This window comes from Thermomyces lanuginosus (assembly GCF_041956635.1).
Source record: "Thermomyces lanuginosus strain ATCC 200065 unplaced genomic scaffold VTN49scaffold_41, whole genome shotgun sequence".
Lineage (NCBI taxonomy): Eukaryota > Fungi > Ascomycota > Eurotiomycetes > Eurotiales > Trichocomaceae > Thermomyces > Thermomyces lanuginosus.
Genome location: NW_027192375.1, coordinates 40,366 through 58,839, shown reverse-complemented (window position 1 = coordinate 58,839; position 18,474 = coordinate 40,366). Strand labels below are relative to the sequence as shown.

At 54.8% G+C, this 18,474-nt stretch overlaps 5 protein-coding genes across 5 annotated transcripts; 4 read left to right on the top strand and 1 right to left on the bottom strand.

The window, feature by feature from the left end:
* Nucleotides 1–1,233: 1,233 nt before the first annotated feature.
* Nucleotides 1,234–3,398, top strand: VTN49DRAFT_6646 (uncharacterized protein; the record flags this gene model as incomplete). The annotated part of the gene is made up of 9 exons (XM_069414827.1): nucleotides 1,234–1,273; nucleotides 1,361–1,410; nucleotides 1,466–1,500; nucleotides 1,563–1,638; nucleotides 1,713–1,811; nucleotides 1,885–2,005; nucleotides 2,074–2,703; nucleotides 2,762–3,046; nucleotides 3,118–3,398. The coding sequence occupies 9 exons, from the start codon at nucleotides 1,234–1,236 to the stop codon at nucleotides 3,396–3,398; spliced, it is 1,617 nt and encodes a 538-aa protein (XP_069265302.1).
* A 634-nt stretch (nucleotides 3,399–4,032) lies between these two features.
* VTN49DRAFT_6645 (uncharacterized protein) lies at nucleotides 4,033–7,620 on the top strand (the record flags this gene model as incomplete). The annotated part of the gene is made up of 3 exons (XM_069414826.1): nucleotides 4,033–4,161; nucleotides 4,241–6,624; nucleotides 6,681–7,620. The coding sequence occupies 3 exons, from the start codon at nucleotides 4,033–4,035 to the stop codon at nucleotides 7,618–7,620; spliced, it is 3,453 nt and encodes a 1,150-aa protein (XP_069265301.1).
* Nucleotides 7,621–7,971: 351 nt separating this feature from the next.
* Nucleotides 7,972–10,766, top strand: VTN49DRAFT_6644 (uncharacterized protein; the record flags this gene model as incomplete). The annotated part of the gene is made up of 5 exons (XM_069414825.1): nucleotides 7,972–8,203; nucleotides 8,261–8,332; nucleotides 8,524–9,240; nucleotides 9,296–9,496; nucleotides 9,550–10,766. The coding sequence occupies 5 exons, from the start codon at nucleotides 7,972–7,974 to the stop codon at nucleotides 10,764–10,766; spliced, it is 2,439 nt and encodes an 812-aa protein (XP_069265300.1).
* Nucleotides 10,767–11,224: 458 nt separating this feature from the next.
* On the top strand, nucleotides 11,225–13,484 carry VTN49DRAFT_6643 (uncharacterized protein; the record flags this gene model as incomplete). The annotated part of the gene is made up of 5 exons (XM_069414824.1): nucleotides 11,225–11,375; nucleotides 11,431–11,626; nucleotides 11,686–12,791; nucleotides 12,849–13,231; nucleotides 13,296–13,484. The coding sequence occupies 5 exons, from the start codon at nucleotides 11,225–11,227 to the stop codon at nucleotides 13,482–13,484; spliced, it is 2,025 nt and encodes a 674-aa protein (XP_069265299.1).
* Nucleotides 13,485–14,128: 644 nt separating this feature from the next.
* VTN49DRAFT_6642 (uncharacterized protein) lies at nucleotides 14,129–17,388 on the bottom strand (the record flags this gene model as incomplete). The annotated part of the gene is made up of 3 exons (XM_069414823.1): nucleotides 14,129–16,757; nucleotides 16,806–17,071; nucleotides 17,149–17,388. 3 exons carry the CDS (start codon nucleotides 17,386–17,388, stop codon nucleotides 14,129–14,131), a joined length of 3,135 nt encoding a protein of 1,044 aa, XP_069265298.1.
* Between the last annotated feature and the right edge of the window lie 1,086 nt (nucleotides 17,389–18,474).

Here is an 18,474-nt window from a genome sequence, read left to right as displayed (position 1 = left end):
CTCACCCGCTGGTTGGAAGCTCCCATCGCAGTTTCAGAAAATGTCGCCTATCACGGTTGCCGTTCGATTAGCCTGGTATCTTAACTATCTTCCATTATTAGTTGGGGCGCCGCTAGCTTTGATCTATTCAATTGGATTTTGGCTGCCGGTGCTGTCGATAGCCTGGATATGTCAAACGGTTTTCACTTTATTGGTCAGGACTGAAATCGGGACCAAGAAAGTGCATCAAGATTGAAGGTACGATCCATTTCTTGGGTGGATTGGGGAACGCGATCTTGAACTCATAAGCTAGGCCGCTTCTTATCTTCCTATGGTACGATTATGCCAGAATGGCTTGAGACTAGCTGGGGGCTTGGGCGGCACAAATCATGCGGCTGCGAAGTGGGCAAAAAGAGAGATGATTTATGAAAGGAATTTAAACGCAGGGAGTATGAAGCGTAGGTATTGCTCTGGTTTGAAAGTGGCATACTATCATCCATTGAGCCAAAACCCAGCTTACGACTGATGATAGGTTCTGGAATAAGGCCAAGCTTCTCGGTCCAAGTTCAATGGACGCGTAAGAGAAGCTAAGAAACTTGGACTATGCTTGCAGACGACTTTGCCTGGAAAGGAGAGTGCCTATTAGGTCACCATCTTTGTATGAGATTTGGTCCAAATTTATTCTTTTGAGAATTGCTGCCCATTTACAGCCTGCACTCGACTCATGGCAGAGCAAGGTGTCAATCCCTGCGGACATTCACAATCAATAGAACAACTTAATCAAAGACTGGATTGAAATTCACTATATTACGCAAGCACGAATCATCGAAGAATATCGTAGCCTAACCCTAAGCTTCCGGAGCTGCGTATGCCATGTGATAAATAGGTAGGTAGCTGCCGCCTGTATATCAGTTATCTCCAAAAGTTATCAGTTATCTTAAGCTTGGCCTCTTCATTTCGCGCTAGCCGTAACACGCCAGGTGACAGTCAATGATCGCATTTAACCGCGGACCAAGACGACGCGGAACATTTGAGAGCTCCCAACCCTGCATCAATACGTCACTTCTGTTGCTTCTTGCGACAAGACGGCCCTTAATCGACTAGCGGACTCGCAACTACCGAAAATCGCCACCGAGCGGCTGGATCAGTCTCCACGTACGCACGTAAGGCCTGCTAGGCCTCTACTTTATCACCTGCGCGGGGCAAGGAGGTACTACTAGGACAGGAGGCCGACCATCACCATCCTGAGCGACAATGTTTCGCACGCAGCAGAACGCCTACGACGAAGCGGTCGGTGAGTTTGCGGCTCGATATCAGCGATGGGCTGATTTTCTGTGGAGTTTCTCCGTTGCGACCGGCTGACTATTCTTGCTGCGGATAGCCAAGGCGACCGATGAGAACCTGACATCGGAGAATTGGGAATATATTCTCGTACGGACCATCGTTGGAGGTGCCGTGTGGAAGCAGAGATTGACCTCGATGCCAGGACGTCTGCGATAAAGTCAACGCGGAAGAGGCCGGGTATGGCGCCATCAGCGAGATAGCTCGGGCTGAGACGACCCTCGTAGCTGACTTGTCCTCAGAGCCAAGGATGCCGTCGCCGCCGTCATCAAGCGACTCACACATCGAAATGCGAACGTGCAATTATACACTCTCGAGGTTGGTGGACTACTCGCAGGTCTTTCTCCGGTCGGACGCGACAGTTGCGCTTACTTATTGGATGAATCTTTCAGCTCGCAAACGCGCTTGCCCAAAACTGCGGCTCCAAGATTCATCGGGAACTTGCGTCGCGGAGCTTCACCGAAGCTCTGCTACGATTGGCAAATGATCGGGTAATTCCGCCGTACCCATGTGGTGGCTTTGTTTCCTTGTCCCAGAATGTTGTTTGTTGACAGACTTTTGAAGAATACACACCAGCAAGTGAAGTCGAAAATCCTGGAGCGCATGCAAGAATGGACGGAAATGTTCTCCAGTAACCCGGATCTCGGGATTATGGAGCAGGCCTATATGAAGCTCAAGACGACCAGTGCGTTGCGACCTTCATCGCTACCATTCCCAGGCTTAACATGGCTGACCGGTGTGTACTTCGTTCAGATCCCAATCTGCAGCCTCCGTCGAAACCGACGAAACAACAGATTACCGATTTGGATCGACAACGAGAAGAAGAGGAGCTTCAAATGGCCCTAGCTCTGTCTATCCGAGATAGCAACAAGTCCGCGACCGGTCCGTCGACGACGGAGTCAGGATCCGCTGCTCCGACATCGTCCTCGGCACCTCCAACAGCGCAGACTCAAGCACCCGCATCTCAGGCGATTCCGTCCGGCACGTCCGCGTCGACCGTGTCCCGCGTTCGGGCGCTCTACGACTTCCAGCCTTCCGAACCCGGTGAGCTTCAGTTCCGGAAAGGTGACATCATCTTTGTCTTGGAGTCCGTATACAAGGACTGGTGGAAGGGTTCTCTGCGCGGCCAGACTGGAATCTTCCCGCTCAACTACGTTGAAAAGCTGCCCGATCCGACCCCAGAAGACCTCCAGCGCGAGGCGCAAATGGAGGCAGAGGTGTTTGGGCAGATCAAGAACGTTGAGAAACTGCTGACATTGCTGAGCACTAGCAGTTCTGATCTAAATATCCAGGACAACGAGGAGATCACGACGCTGTACCACCAGACTCTGGCGATCCGTCCGAAACTGATCGAACTCATTGCCAAGTACTCGCAGAAGAAAGGTATATTGAGCCTCGCCCTTCCATCGTTCTCCAATTTCACTGACGAATTTGATTGCAGATGAGTTCACACAGCTGAATGAAAAGTTCATCAAGGCGCGCCGAGACTACGAACATCTCCTTGAGGCATCCATGGCGCACTCCGCCCAGCCCCAGCAATATGGCCGAACCCCACAGCCTGGTTATGGCTATCCGCCGCATGCTGGAGCTCCCCATACTGGCGCGCCGGGCTACCCTCCTCCAGGACCGCCAGGACCGACTGGTCAGCCTGGTCAGCCTGGTCCGCATGGGCCGCCGGCTCCTGTGCAGCACGATCCGGGCCAATACTATCACCCACGGCCACAAGGTGTGTTGGGTCGCCGTATCTGGCAACGGATACTAAGAAATTGGGAACGCCTGGCTAACATGAACCTGTAGTAGATTCTCAGCCTCCTCAACCCACTCAGCCCAATGGGGCCCATTACTATCCTCCGCCGCAGGATCCTCGCATTCAGTCGCCGCCGAACAACGCGAACCCCAATCCAAATCCACCATATCCGCAGCATTCGCCGCCCCCTTCGAATCCCAATATTGCCAACCCTCCGTACCCACAATCTACGCCCAATCCAAATGCCAATCCGCCGTATCCCCAGCATCACCCGCCGTATCCGCATTCGCAGTCTCCCACTCAAGCAAACCCGGCGGGTTTCTATCGTTAAACCGGCGATCCACCGTCGTGCTGGGAGACTGTACGAATATGGCATGTTGGGAAAAGGATCGGTAAAAGGATCTCGGAGACTGCTTGGTCGTTTCCAGTGTCCAGTGATACCAAACCCTTGCATGCTTGTACAATGACATGAATGAACTTTCACTTTCCTGATTTGTGGCTGGAGCCTTCGTGTTCATTATTCCGCATATAACGGTTTTATCTCTTCGGTGCAATGAAATATGATCTTTCTTAACTATCCAGCTCTTCTTGCTCGACATAAGGCCATCATACGAGTAGTTAGGGTTAGAAATCTCAGGGCTTATATAATCACGTGACCGTCTCCAGCTCCTCATCGCAGCGTTGTTCCCGACGCATCTCCAGAGCGAATTGGTTAGCTGAGATTTGTTGCTCTAAAACCTCGGATTAGCCTTTATATTTTCGCCCGAGCTGGTCGCCCAGAGAACGCGTCTTTCAATCGTAGAAAACCGCACCGCGGAGCCTCGAACCATCGAACTCGCCGTGAATCAACGATGGGGGCGCATGTTCCGCCCACGGGACGAATGAAGACAGCAGACTGACCGAGTCAGAGGCATTGGGATTACGGAACACTCGGAATTTGGGTTAAACGAGGAACTGGCTGGGTCATGGAGGCGGACTGGGATGAAGTGGCGCGCGTCGCGGTGCCGCCTCCGAATCCGCATGTTTTGCCGACAACGGCGACGGCGTTTGCGTTTGATGATTTACAGGAGTTGCTGTGGGTGGGAAATGAATATGTGAGGGCATACACACACACACACTCTCTCTCTCTTTCTCTTCTTCTGGGGGCGACGGTGTTGCTGACTGCTATGATAGGGTCGCATCACGTCGTTCTACGGCCCCGAACTCCAGCGGTACACCTCGGTCCGCGCGCATCCCGTCACCGAGGGCCCCGTGCGACAGTTTCTGTTCCATGAGAAAGGCGTCCTCTCGCTGTCATCTCGGAGCGTGCACATGGTCAGCCGCCGCGGCCTGACGCGATGGCACCTGGAGCACCCCGACATGGTCGACCTGCGCTGCATGAGCTTCACGGCGCAGACGAACCGTATCATCGTGGCCGGTTGCCAGCGGTCCATGCTGGTCGTGGACATTGACAAAGGCCAGGTGGTTGATCAGGTGCCGACGGATGTCAACTACACGCTGATGAAGAAAAGCCGCTACCTCTGTGCGGCGACGGACACTGGTGCGGTCAATGCGATCAGTTTGACGGACTACCGGGTGGTCAAGTCATGGAAAGCTCATGGTGCGGCTGTTAACGACATGGACGCGCGGAATGACTATTTGGTGACGTGCGGGTTCTCCATGCGGCATCTGGGCACGCCCATCGTCGATCCACTGGCTAATGTGTATGATCTCAAGACGCTAACGCCGCTGCCGCCGATTCCGTTTCACGCAGGCGCGGCCTACGTGCGCATGCATCCGCGGCTACACACGACGAGTTTCGTGGCGTCGCAGACGGGCCAGCTGCAGGTAGTGGATCTGATGAATCCGAATATCATCAATGTGCGGCAGGCCAACGTCAGCTTCATGCTCGGTCTGGAGATCTCGCAGTCCGGCGAGGCGCTGGCGATCAATGACGCCGAGTGCATGATCCATCTCTGGGGTTCGCCCACCAAGATTCACTTCAACGAGATGAGCAAGGAGACCGAGTTTGCAGACGTCACGCCACGCGCGCCGTCCCTGGATTGGTCGCCAGACACGCCGCTGAATCTGATCGGCATGCCGTACTATCATGAAAAGCTCCTCTCAGCATGGCCTAGCCATCTCGTCTTCGACGTTGGCCGTCCGCCACCCACGATCGATCCGTCTATTATCCCGTTCCTGCGGCCTGCGGAGCTGGGGCATTACGCTGCAAACCCGAAAAAGGGACGCCGGTACCAGGTCGAGGATACTAGACAGGCAATCTTTTCAGAACCGGCGCTGTTGGCTCCGAAGTTCCTGAGTGAGAAGGCGCGTGAGTCGCCGCGCAAAGGCGACGGATCAGTCGCCGAGGTGTCCGATGCTCTGTCTGCAGCTAAGATCGGCGGCGATGGCGAAGAGGATCCGTTGCTCAAGTACAGCAATGTCGAGATCAAGTACAGCAAGTTTGGAGTGGATGATTTTGATTTTCGGTTCTATAACAAAACAAACTTTTCTGGTCTGGAGACGCATATTGCAAACTCATTTACAAACTCCCTCCTTCAGCTGTACAAGTTCATCCCGTTGATGCGCAATTTTGCGCTGCACCATGCCGCTAGCAGCTGCATGACAGAAAATTGTTTGTTGTGCGAGTTGGGCTATCTGTTTGACATGCTCGAGAAGGCCAACGGACAGAACTGCCAGGCCACAAACTTGCTCAAGGCATTTAGCAGTTATCGTGAAGCGTCTAATCTGGGGCTTTTCGAAGAGAACCTGCCGAACAAATCATTGTCCCTTACGATCCAGAATATCAACCGGTTCTTCCTGAATCAGATTTCTACCGAGTCTGATGCTACGCAGCAGAACATGACAACTGTCGCTGTTGAAGCGATCCGGTGCATGTACTGCCGCAACGAAATCATCCGGCCGGGGAATGCCCTGGTCAACGACTTGATTTACCCGACTATGGATATGAAACACTCGCGGCGGCCGCCGCAAACATACCGGTTCTCTAACATCCTAAAGGCAAGTATCGAACGCGAGACACAAAACCGGGGTTGGTGTAGCATTTGTCGCAGGTACCAGCAGGTCGCCATCCGCAAGACTATCCAGCGGATGCCTCCCGTCCTTCTGCTGAACACGATGATGACCAACAGTCCCATGTGCCGGCAGTTGTGGGCGACTCCAGGCTGGTTGCCGGAGGAAGTGGGTATCGTAGTCGAGAACGGCCAGGTGTTTTGCTTCGAGGGGGATGACTTGAAAAAGGGAGATCCTCGGATGACCATCTACGAGCTGGTTGGGATAGTCGTGGAGGTTGACATCCCGGAGCATCATAAGCCACATCTGGTCTCGTTTGTCAATGTCAGCATCTCATCACGGGAGCCGCAAGAGCAGAACAGCTGGCATCTCTTTAATGATTTCTTGGTAACGGAGGTCAGCCGTGAGGAGGCGCTGAGGTTCAGTGAACCGTGGAAGCATCCGTGCGTGCTGGCCTATCAGGTCAAGAGTGCGCGACACCAGGTCGATGATGGGTGGAAGGACAAGCTGGACACGACGTTACTGTTCCAAGAGTGGTCGATAAAGTACGTCTCCCTTTCGGACTGTTTTCGAACCTGGGTCATGAAACTAACCACTGTAGTAATGGCCGTCTTGTCGAGTCGTGCCAGATTCTTCAGCCTGACGAGCTCCCCAAGCCCGGTACGCCTGTTGCGCTGGACACCGAGTTTGTGGATCTCGAAAAAGCCGAAATTGACGTCAAAGCGGACGGCTCGCACGAGATTATCAGGCCGAGCAAGAGCGGTCTGGCTCGTGTGTCAGTGCTGCGTGGCTCCGGCGAGCGGGAAGGCGTCCCCTTCATCGATGACTACATCACAATCAAGGAACCGATCGTGGACTACGTGACACAGTACTCGGGCATCAAGCCCGGCGACTTGGACCCACGGGTTAGCGAGCACAACCTGGTGCCGCTCAAAGTGGCCTACAAGAAGCTGTGGGTGCTCCTCAACCTGGGCTGCGTCTTTGTTGGACACGGTCTGGCGTCGGATTTCCGCAAGATCAACATCCGCGTGCCGAAGGCCCAGACGGTTGATACGCAGTTCCTCTACTTCCATCCGGCGAAGAACCGACGTCTGAGCTTGCGGTATCTGGCCTGGGCGGTGTTCAAGGAATACATCCAGGATGATGACTCGTCCGGCAGCACCGGCCACGACTCGATCGAGGACGCCCGCATGGCTCTCCGCCTGTGGAAAAAGTTCCAAGAGTATGAAGACGCCGGTGTTGTGTCACAGATCCTTGAGGAGATCTTCCGCGAGGGTCTTCGGCTCGGGTTCCGGCCGCCGCCTCGTAATCCTGACGGTACACCTGCTACCACGACGGCCCCGGCGGCTACTGCTGGTGTTCGTCCGGGAACCGCGCCGAACGGAAATGGCCGCAACACACCCGATATCGGGCCGAGTCGGCCGTCAACGCCGCCGTCGCGCCACGTGTTTCGGCGGTCGGACGTGCTCACGCCAAGCAGTAGCACCTTCAGGGGTAACGCATCGACAGACTTCTTCTCGACGGGGAGCCCGTTGCGATGATTAGCCTGTATACGATGCTGTCCGAGTTCGGGAGAAATGTCTGGATCGTATGAGTCGCTATCTACGATGATGATATGACTATATGATGATGATCAGATAGTGAATAGAATAGATGAGGCTTCTCAATACGTATTTTATTAATGTCTAGTAGGTACTACATGGAGTGGTGGACACACTGTCGTCGAAGGCCCAGTACGAGTCTTCGACGGAGATCCAACCCCGCCATCGGATCTCCTCGATCGGGGGTGCTTCAACTCATCAGCCCACTTCGACGTCACCACGACAATAGCCACCCTCCATACTTATTCGGCCCTTCATTTCTGATTATTTCAACGAAATAGATCTCAGCAAATGTCCCGCCACCGCGTCAAATCCGTTGCTTACGATGACGACGACCTCGACGACGACTATGACGACGAGGAGCTCGATCCCGAGGAACAGGAACAACTCGAGGCCCTGACAGACGAAGTTCTCGAGCAACTACGCAGCGGACAACCAGGGGTCAGCGCATCGAGACAGGAGGTTCAGGAGGCGCTGTGGCATTACTACAATGACGTGGATAAAGCTGTAAACTACCTGCGGGGTTGGTCATATCCTCCGGAGGAGAGAGACTCGTCGGCAGCATGCTGAGTCGGAACAGGCAAGAAAGCAAAAGAAGCGAAAAAGACTGCTGCTCCGACAGCGGCGAAAGCAGCAAAGGGGAAGGCAAAAGGTATGTTGTCCTGCAATCTATTGGGATTTTTTTGTGGTTTTGCTGGGCTCGCGATCGCGGGTGCTTGGATTCGTCTTTTCACTTGGTATTTATGGGTAAGTCACATCGCATTGATTGCCGTTTCTTTGCACTGACTACTCATTGCTCGGAAAGAGTTTTGTTCGGTCGATAATTCTAACAGATGTCGGTAGTGCTACCAGCGTGGCCTGCATATCCGATTGAAAATTACTGCTCGCCTTCGCAATCGTCGCCGGCGCACTTCTCCGCCCGAGAGTTCTTTCGAGACTCGCCATGGTTGAATGTCCCTGCGCACCGAAAAGCGGAGATCCTAATCGAACCGCTGTATCCCCGGCTGGGTCTGATGGGCGGCGCGCCGCCGCAGCAAGAAGGGAAAGTGTCCAAGCTGGCCGCCCTTGCGGCGGCGCGAAAGAAGAAAGAGGCAGAAAAAACAGCAGCAAGTGGTCAAGCGCAAGATGGCGCCTCACCAGAGGCCGGAAAACCGGCCATGTCGTTGATGGAGCGGTTGTCGACGACAAACGACAAGAAACCGGCACCGGCAAGAGTAGCCCTAGCAAGTCGGCTCGCATCTAGACCGCCGCAGCCGCGGGGAGAGCAAAGGCTGCCGTCAACACGAGAACAGCCTGCTGCAGCGCCGGCGGAGAAGAAACCGGACAGCGTAGAGCAAAAGAATGGCGGGCTCCAGCTGCAGGCTGCGACGCTGCGAGCGCCGCCGTCCACCTTCGCCGCCACCATAGTCGGGAGCGCAGCGCCCGCGGCCGAGCCTAGCCATTTGTTTGGGACAAGCGTGGATGTGCTACATGTTTACGGCGAAGATCTAACTGAGCCGTTTGATTTTACAGGCCCTAGTCCGGATGACGTCGTCCTCAACGCGCAGAGCGCAGCCAAAGGTTTGACGATCCGCTGACGTCCTGGCACGGTCGGGGGTTGACACTGTCCCGGCAGGCCTCAAGTCCTCCTCAAAACCGGCGGCGGCGACGACGCCAAAGGGGTCCTCGCTCGCTGATCAGAAGACAGAGGAGGTTACGTCGGGAGTGAAATCATTATCGGTTGAGGAACCGGTCAAGGTCAAAAGACAGGATATAGACGTGTTGGCTGAATACGAGAAGTCGAAGGAAAAGAAGTCTGCCAGTTTCGTAGTAATTGGTACGTGATTCTGATCCTATATGATTTGGACACTACTAACAGCTGGTAAAAAGGGCATGTGGATGCGGGTAAGAGTACACTTATGGGTCGGCTACTAGTAGATTTAAATGCGGTCGACTCGCGAACTATCGACAAGTATCGTCGCGAAGCCGAGAGGATCGGCAAAGGTTCTTTTGCGCTGGCCTGGGTGCTGGACCAAGGGTCTGAGGAGCGAGCGCGTGGCGTAACGATCGACGTTGCCTTGAACCGGTTTGAGACCGAGAAGACGCGCTTCACGATCCTGGACGCACCAGGTCATCGCGACTTTGTGCCCAACATGATTGCCGGCGCCAGTCAGGCGGATTTCGCCGTCCTGGTGATCGATGCTAGCACGGGCAACTTTGAGTCTGGTCTTCGGGGCCAGACCAAGGAGCACGCGCTCCTGGTGCGAAGTATGGGTGTGCACCGTGTGGTCGTCTGCGTCAATAAGATGGACACTGTCGGGTGGTCCAAGGATCGGTACGACGAGATCGAACAGCAAATTTCTGCCTTCTTGACCACGGCCGGCTTTCAGGCGCGGAACCTGGCCTTTGTACCTTGCTCGGGCTTCCGTGGCGACAACATCACGCGCCGCAGCGAAGATCCGCAAGCGTCGTGGTACACCGGGCCCGTGCTGATTGAGTTGTTAGATGCATCGGAACCGGCGTCGCACGCGCTGGACAAACCGCTGCGGATGACCGTCGGCGACGTCTTCCGCGGCGGAGTGCAAAATCCTGTCTCCATTTCCGGACGGATCGACGCAGGCAATCTCCAGGTCGGAGACTCTATCGTGGTCATGCCGAGCGGCAACACCGCGCTCATAAAGGGCATCGAGCGCGATGGCGACGAGTCCGCCGCCTGGGCAGTTGCCGGGCAGAATGTTGTGCTGCACCTCGCCAACATCGACCCGGCACAGCTACGGTCTGGCGATGTGGTCTGCAGTCCGACGGCGCCCGTGCGCAACATCCAGTCCTTCTCGGCCAAGGTTCTCGCCTTTGACCATCTGACACCAATGCCGGTTGACCTGCACCGCGGCCGCCTACATGTGCCTGGTCGCATCCGCCGGCTGGTGGCCAGCCTTGACAAGGGTTCGGGCGCGGTGCAGAAGAAGAGACCCAAGATCGTCGGTCCGGGCACAGTGGCACGAGTGGAGGTTGAGGTCGATCAGGCGGTACCATTGGAAGCACCCGCGCGGATCATTCTACGAGCAGGTGGGGAGACAGTAGCGGCTGGACTGCTTGAGGATCTATAGCTATACGTACTTGGATGTCTATGACATGGACTGGGAAATAGAGAATACCATGGCTAGATCTAGAATTTCTGCTCTTAAATGATTCACTGTCGAAAATGACATTTGGCCTCTTTGGTTGGTGATGATTCTATTCGAAGATCAAAGAAGCGGAATCTGGAGAAAGGCGGTTCTGATGGGCCATTCCTGCAATTCTGATTGGTCGTAATCTTAGTCAGCACAGTAAGGCACCCGCCAATCACATCACGAGAAATAACCTTAATGGAAAGGCCAGCATGGCCGATCCGGGCCTCCAAAAGATTAAATTCAAGAACGGAGCTCTTGATTTCTCGATCTTCTTTCAACCAACCAGGTCGGACTCTTTCTAGTAGTTATTCTCTCTTCTTTTTTCCCCTGCATTGCTTGGGCGAGAGAAAAAAACCGACCGGTGTATCTGTTAATTCGTGCTCGCTTTCCACGCCATGTCGAGAGGATCGCGGCACGACGGCGCGTCCAGGCCGTTCGCCTGGTCGACCGTCTTGTACCTGTTGTTGGTTTTCATTGCGCCCCTGGCTTTCCTGGGGACGGCTCATGCTGCGGATGAGACGAATGTGACGGAGAACTATGGAACGGGTAAGAAAAACTCTTCTCACTGCGAATTCTGAGGTGCTGATGCTGACGGTCAAAGTCATTGGTATCGATCTGGGAACAACATACTCCTGCGTCGGTGTCATGCAACATGGCAAAGTCGAGATTCTCGTCAACGACCAGGGCAACCGTATCACGCCGTCGTACGTCGCTTTCACCGATGAGGAGCGACTGATCGGCGACGCGGCCAAGAACCAGCTTGCGTCGAACCCAAAGAGGACGATTTTTGACGTGAAGTAAGTGACAATGCTATTCTGATTTTATCTATGAGAGAAATTGACCGACTTGTTACTAGGCGCCTGATTGGTCGCAAGTTCGACGACAAGGACGTCCAGCGCGACATCAAGCACTTCCCGTTCGAGGTCGTCAACAAGGATGGCAAGCCCGTGATCAAGGTGGACGTCAACAAGCAGCCCAAGATCCTGACCCCCGAGGAGATTTCGGCCATGGTCCTGTCCAAGATGAAGGAGATTGCCGAGGGCTACTTGGGTAAGACGGTGACACACGCCGTCGTGACGGTGCCCGCGTACTTCAACGACGCGCAGCGCCAGGCTACCAAGGATGCCGGTACGATCGCGGGTCTGAACGTGCTGCGTGTGGTGAACGAGCCGACGGCGGCCGCGATTGCCTACGGTCTGGACAAGACGGGCGATGAGCGTCAGATCATCGTGTACGATCTGGGCGGTGGCACTTTTGATGTGTCACTGCTTTCGATCGACAACGGTGTGTTCGAGGTGCTGGCGACCGCGGGTGACACTCACCTCGGTGGCGAGGACTTTGATATGCGGGTGGTCGACCACTTTGTCAAGCTGTGGAACAAGAAGCACGGCGTGGACGTCACCAAGGACAACAAGGCGATGAGCAAGCTGAAGCGCGAGGTTGAAAAGGCCAAGCGGACGCTGTCGTCGCAGATGTCCACGCGCATCGAGATTGAGGCGTTCCACGAGGGCAAGGACTTCTCGGAGACGCTGACTCGCGCCAAGTTCGAGGAGCTCAACATGGATCTGTTCAAGCGGACGCTCAAGCCGGTTGAGCAGGTGCTTAAGGATGCCAAGGTCAAGAAGAGCGACATCAACGACATTGTCCTGGTTGGCGGCTCGACACGCATTCCCAAGGTGCAGCAGCTGCTGGAGGAGTTCTTTGGCGGCAAGAAGGCCAGCAAGGGTATCAACCCAGATGAGGCCGTGGCTTTCGGTGCTGCTGTTCAGGGTGGTGTGCTGTCCGGCGAGGAGGGCACTGGCGACGTGGTCCTGATGGATGTCAACCCGCTGACCCTGGGTATTGAGACGACGGGTGGTGTCATGACCAAGCTGATTCCGCGCAACACGGTCATTCCCACTCGCAAGTCGCAGATTTTCTCGACTGCGGCGGACAACCAGCCAACTGTCCTCATCCAAGTTTGTACGTAACCCCACTCCCCCTTCGAGTTGTTATTGCAGGGTCACTAACTTGAAACAGATGAGGGTGAACGGCCGTTGACCAAGGATAACAACCTGCTCGGCAAGTTCGAGCTGACGGGCATTCCGCCGGCGCCGCGTGGCGTTCCTCAGATTGAGGTCTCGTTCGACCTGGATGCCAACGGTATCCTCAAGGTCAGCGCCGCGGACAAGGGCACTGGCAAGGCCGAGTCCATCACCATCACCAACGACAAGGGCCGCCTGTCGCAGGAGGAGATTGACCGGATGGTTGCCGAAGCCGAGCAGTTCGCCGAGGAGGACCGCGCTGCCCGCAGCAAGATTGAGGCGCGCAATGCGCTCGAGAACTACGCCTTCTCGCTCAAGAACCAGATCAACGATGAGTCCGGCCTTGGTGGACGTCTTGATGACGATGATAAGGAGACGGTTCGTACCCCCCTTTCTCCGCCGACCGAATCGCGAGTCGAATTTATTGACTAACGAGAAATAGATCCGCGAAGCCGTCAAGGAAGCCCTCGACTGGCTCGATGAGAACGGCGCCAGCGCCACACAGGAGGACTTTGAGGAACAGCGCGAGAAGCTGTCGAGCGTGGCGTACCCGATCACGAGCAAGCTCTATGGTGCAGGTGCTGGTGGCGCTGATGACGATGAGGAGCCGAGCGTTCATGACGAGCTTTAGACTTCTTTTCTTTTATTCAACGCCTTTTCTTCTGCAAGATGAGGAGAAAAAGTGTCATGCATTCTTCATTCATTGATGGGCTCTATTAATGTTATCGGGAGTGGGAGTTGCATGGCTTGTCTTTTTTTTTTTTATTACGTTTCATGGTTTGGTCATTGTATTGTATGGTGTAGAGTACCTTATACCTCGTCGTTGAAGAATCATGGGATACCTTATGACGTTTACTTTGTTTTACTACGAGAAGCTCTTTCGGTAAGAGTGGAGTAAAAGAGATCTACAGCTGAAAGTTGATTCTCTCTCAGATATGTATTGGATTTTCTTATTTGCTATCCTAGTTCTGTACGGTTCTGACAATCTAGAAGGGATCGAATCTCGCCAGAGACGTAGGTAGACAGTTTTAGACAGAGCTTGCAACGAATGAAGACAGTGAGTAGCTCAAACAAAATCAACGTGTAGATCATGAAAGAATGAGGTCAGAAAAGAAAAGGAAGAGAACGACACTTCGCTTGCGTCGACTCTTCACCCGAAATTTCGACTCTCTCCACTCTTTTATTCAACCCCCCGAAAGAAAGAAAGAAAGAAAAAAGGAAGTATAGACGCACCTCGCGGTGCTGGCCTCGCCCGTAGGCAAGGCCAAGCCATCGTTAGAGAACCCTGGCAATCGGTTCCTGGGCCTCTCGCCACGCGCGGAGCTTGCGTCGGAAGTAGACACGCTTCGCCCACTTCCACGCCTCGACACCGGCAAAGAAAATGGCGGCCTCGACGAAGACGATGCCCCATTCCCAGGAGATGGCGGTATGCTTGAAGACGTCCCGGTTGATCACGGGGATGTAGATGATGGGGAAGATGGTGATCCATCCGGCCATGATAGACCAGAAGAGAAACTGGTTGCGCCAGACGTCGTACATCCACTGGGTGAAGTAGCGGGTGGATTTGGGCTGCATGCGGAAGAACGACCGCCGCATGTTGACCATTTCCCAGGCGAGGAAGAGCGCGAACCAGGTTAGGCAGACGAAAGTCGTGGAGCGGGCACGGAACACTAGGTCGCAGTCCTCCGACCATCGCGAGTTGCAGTCTGCGCCAAGGTTGCCGTCGCCGAACCCCCACATGCGTAGGGTAAAGGCCGCGACACACAGCGCTGCGGTCCAGAAACCGTAGACGAGGATGTCGAGAGTCACTTCCCAGGTGAAGATGCCGGCTTTGCCCTGCGGTGGCCGGTCCATGATGTCCGGAGCGGCAACCTCCATACCCAGTCCCATGTCCGGCATGCCGGACGTGATCATGATGATCCAGAGAATCTCCACGGGCGACAAGGGAAACACCGATTGTCCGTTGCGGTCCTGGAACGCCAGTCCGATCAGCAGCGTGCACGCCTGCGCGATGTTCTCCGACAGCAGGTGAAGCACGAATTTCTGGATGTTGTCGAAGATGCGTCGTCCTTCCTCGACGGCGTTGAGGATCGACGCGAAGTTGTCGTCCGTCAGGACAATGTCCGACGCATCCTTGGCAACGTCCGAGCCGGTCATGCCCATGGCAATGCCCACATCTGCGTGCTTCAGCGACGGAGAGTCGTTGACCCCGTCGCCCGTCATTGCCGCGAAACGGCCTCGTCGGTGCAGAGCGTCGATCATCCGGACTTTGGTCTGCGGCGTGCACCGGGCAACAACGAGCGGCAGAATCGGTAGTGCGTCGATCTCCTCGTCGCTGAGCCGGTCGAACTGGCTCGCCGTCATCACCATCGCTTCCGCCACGTCCGCCGCCACCATGCTCAGGTCCGAGGGCATGATTCCCACCTGCTGTGCAATCGCCTTGGCCGTACCCGGGTGGTCGCCCGTGACCATGTGCACAGTGATACCGGCCCGGTAGCATGCTTGGATAGCCCCCGCTGTCTCAGGACGCGGGGGGTCGTAGAGACCAACCAAGCCCAGGAAGCAGAGGTCCCTTTCCACGGTCTCCCGCTCAATGTCCGAATCTTCGAGGATCCGCTCCTCCTTGTACGGCCGGTTTGCAAGGGCCAGAACACGCAGACCGAGACTAGCAAGTGCCTCCATGTTTTCAAGGATCTTCTGGCGGTGCTCCTCGGTCATGGTTACTGGCGTCGTCGAGTCCGCATCCCAGAGGACAGTTGTGCACGAGTCAAGGATTCGCTCCACGGCGCCTTTGGTGAAGACCATCGATCGCTCCTCCTGAGGCGTTACCTTGGTGTAAATGACCGACATCTTCTTGACCGTCGAGTCAAACGGGAATTCTGCCTTTTGGTGCCAAACGGCGTCCTGGCCTTTGGTCCACCTGTCGCGATTCCAGTTGAACTTGGACGCAAACACCTGAATAGCAATCTCAGTCGGCTCACCGCGGGCGTTCCACTGCTTGTCGTCGGACTGGAAGACGTGAGCAAGGTTCGCCATGGACGCCACATCGAGAAAGTGCTCAAGTGCCACATTATCCTGCACCAAGCTTTCCGGATTATCCACTGCAGGTCCTTCCTTCTCTTCGTCAAACTGCACAGGCGAAACAGGAGTAAAAGTCACGCTGCCCACCGTGGGGTTAAACGGCTCGTTGGATGTGCCCACTGAATACGTGCCCTTGGACGGAATCCATGCCTTTTTGACAACCATTTTGCCTTGTGTCAGAGTGCCGGTCTTGTCGGAGCAAATGTCCGTCACAGCGCCCAGGGCTTCCAGAGAATCCAACTTCCGGACAATGACATTCCTCTCAACCATGCGCTTCGTACCCACGGCCATAGTAATCGTCAATACGACGACCAAGCAGGCAGGGATCATACTCAGACCCGTTCCAACGGCGTAGAGAATGACTTCCTTGTGGTCACTGAAGCGGTTAGCCGCCATGACGATGATGGCAAAGAGCACCGCAACGCCGAACAGCAGGAGAGCGAGCTTGGAGAGCTTCCGCTGCAACGGAGTTCCGACGTTCACGCCGAGGAATCGCCCAACCGCGTCCGTGCCGGTCAACGCCCATGCTTGCAAATACCACCGCTTCTTGGTTTGGCCGTCGGGCCCACGCTTGACTGATCGCCGTTTCGACTTGCTGGCACGTAGAGCAGCCGCAATGGAGCCAATCTCCGTCGCCATGCCGGTCGCAATGACCACGCCTCGGGCACGGCCGCGTGTCACCGTGGTCGAGCTGAATGCGATGTTCAGGCGGTCACCGGGACCGGTGTCCTCCTTGAAGGTCGCGTCGTGCTCTTTCTGCACCGGAAGGGATTCACCAGTCAGAAGGGCCTCGTCGGTCTCAAAATTAACCGCTTCGACCAATCTGTATTCATTAGCTTCTGATCGCTAACCCGAAGATATCTAGACCAACCTGAGATCCGCAGGAATCGTATCACCCATCTTCAGCTCCACCATATCACCCGGAACGATATCCGAAGATGGAATGGAAAACGTCTGGCCGCCTCGCGAGACTACACCGGTGGGTGAGCTCAACGAATGCAGAGACTCCATCGTCTTTTCCGCGGCATACTCCTGGAAGAAGCCGACGACAATGTTGAGGACAATGACGGCCGTGATCACGCCGCCCTCGATCCACGACTGGATACCGAAACTGACCGCCATGGCCAAAATCAAGACCTGTAAGACAATGGATCAGAATTCAAAAGTCCCAATACAAAAAGGGTGGCAGGGCTTTAGGGTATGGGTCGCTTAACTAGCATCATTGCATTGGCAATTTGGCGAATGAGAATTTTGACAATGGACACGCCTTCGCCCTCGTCGAGCTTGTTCGGGCCATACTCGCGCAGGCGGCGGGCGGCTTCTTCCTTGTCGAGGCCTTCGTCGAGCTTGGTGCCCAGCTCGCGGATCACCACGTCGGCAGGCAGGGTGTGCGCGGGCGCGCTCAGAGGAAAACGTCCTCGATCGTGTTTATTGGGATTGTCTGTCATTGACATGATGCACGAGAATAATACCATGCACTAAAGCCTGATGTCAGAATATCGTAGCGACGTAGTGCCGCTGGTAATGGATTATGTACGAGAGCAAGCAACTACTAGGTAGTATGGATGCGAAAGGAAGAGAGGTATGGAGGGTCTCAATTGGTACAAATACTCTCCGGGCGTGAGCTTGATGAACACTCGTATTTATCAGGTCTCCGCAGATAACGATTGATCTCTCCAACGCAAAGATCACCGGGGATAAGAAATTTCGGCAATGGGTTGATGTTGTAGCCACTAGCTCTCTGCTTGTTGGGATTTAATACCTTGGCTTTTACTATAAAAGGTTAGTGATTATCCATTTTGGCTTGGCGCCAAGCGTCACTGACTAGCTTGATTACATAAGGGAATTTCTGGCCAATCCAGTTGATCTCTGCTTCACTGCACCTTGCTGCAGGCAAACCGTCTTAGTCCAGCACGTGCGCTCACCGGTGAGAATGATTGAGTTCCGGCTACATGGCAACAACGAGGACCCAGATCGTGATCCACAATGCATCCACCCTAGCGGCATTCTCATTAGCAATGATGTATTCGAGTCGGCCAGTAATTCAATGGGTTGGAAGATTTGCCGCAAGGAAAATTGCGAAATGGTTATCTAGATCGGAGAGGTCTGATGTCAAAGCCGGTGGGCAGCTGGTGAGGCTCTTTTGCCTCAAGCTCCAAAGCTTAGGTTAATACGGAGTACGGAGTAGTTCAGTTGTCGTATTGCGGGCCACCCCCCAAACTCCAGTTCTCCCGCAGTTCGAGCTGGCTGGAGCCTCCTCTTCTCCGAACTTTGAATCAAGAAGATTCCGAGCCAACCGAGTGAATCGAAGTCATGTGATCTGGAAATACGTTTCTCCGCACGATGGTTCGCGCCGCAGCGGGAATCGAGTGTATTCCGCGTCAAAATGAGTGGGATCTACTGATATAACTGAGTCGCGTCTCTCAACGACCAAGGCGGAATCGAACACAAACATTGGAAAGGCAGATTCATCCAGTCTGCCGAGGGAAAAAAAAAAAAAAAAAAGAAAAGAAAGAAAGTAAGTCTGAGTAGGTGGCGAT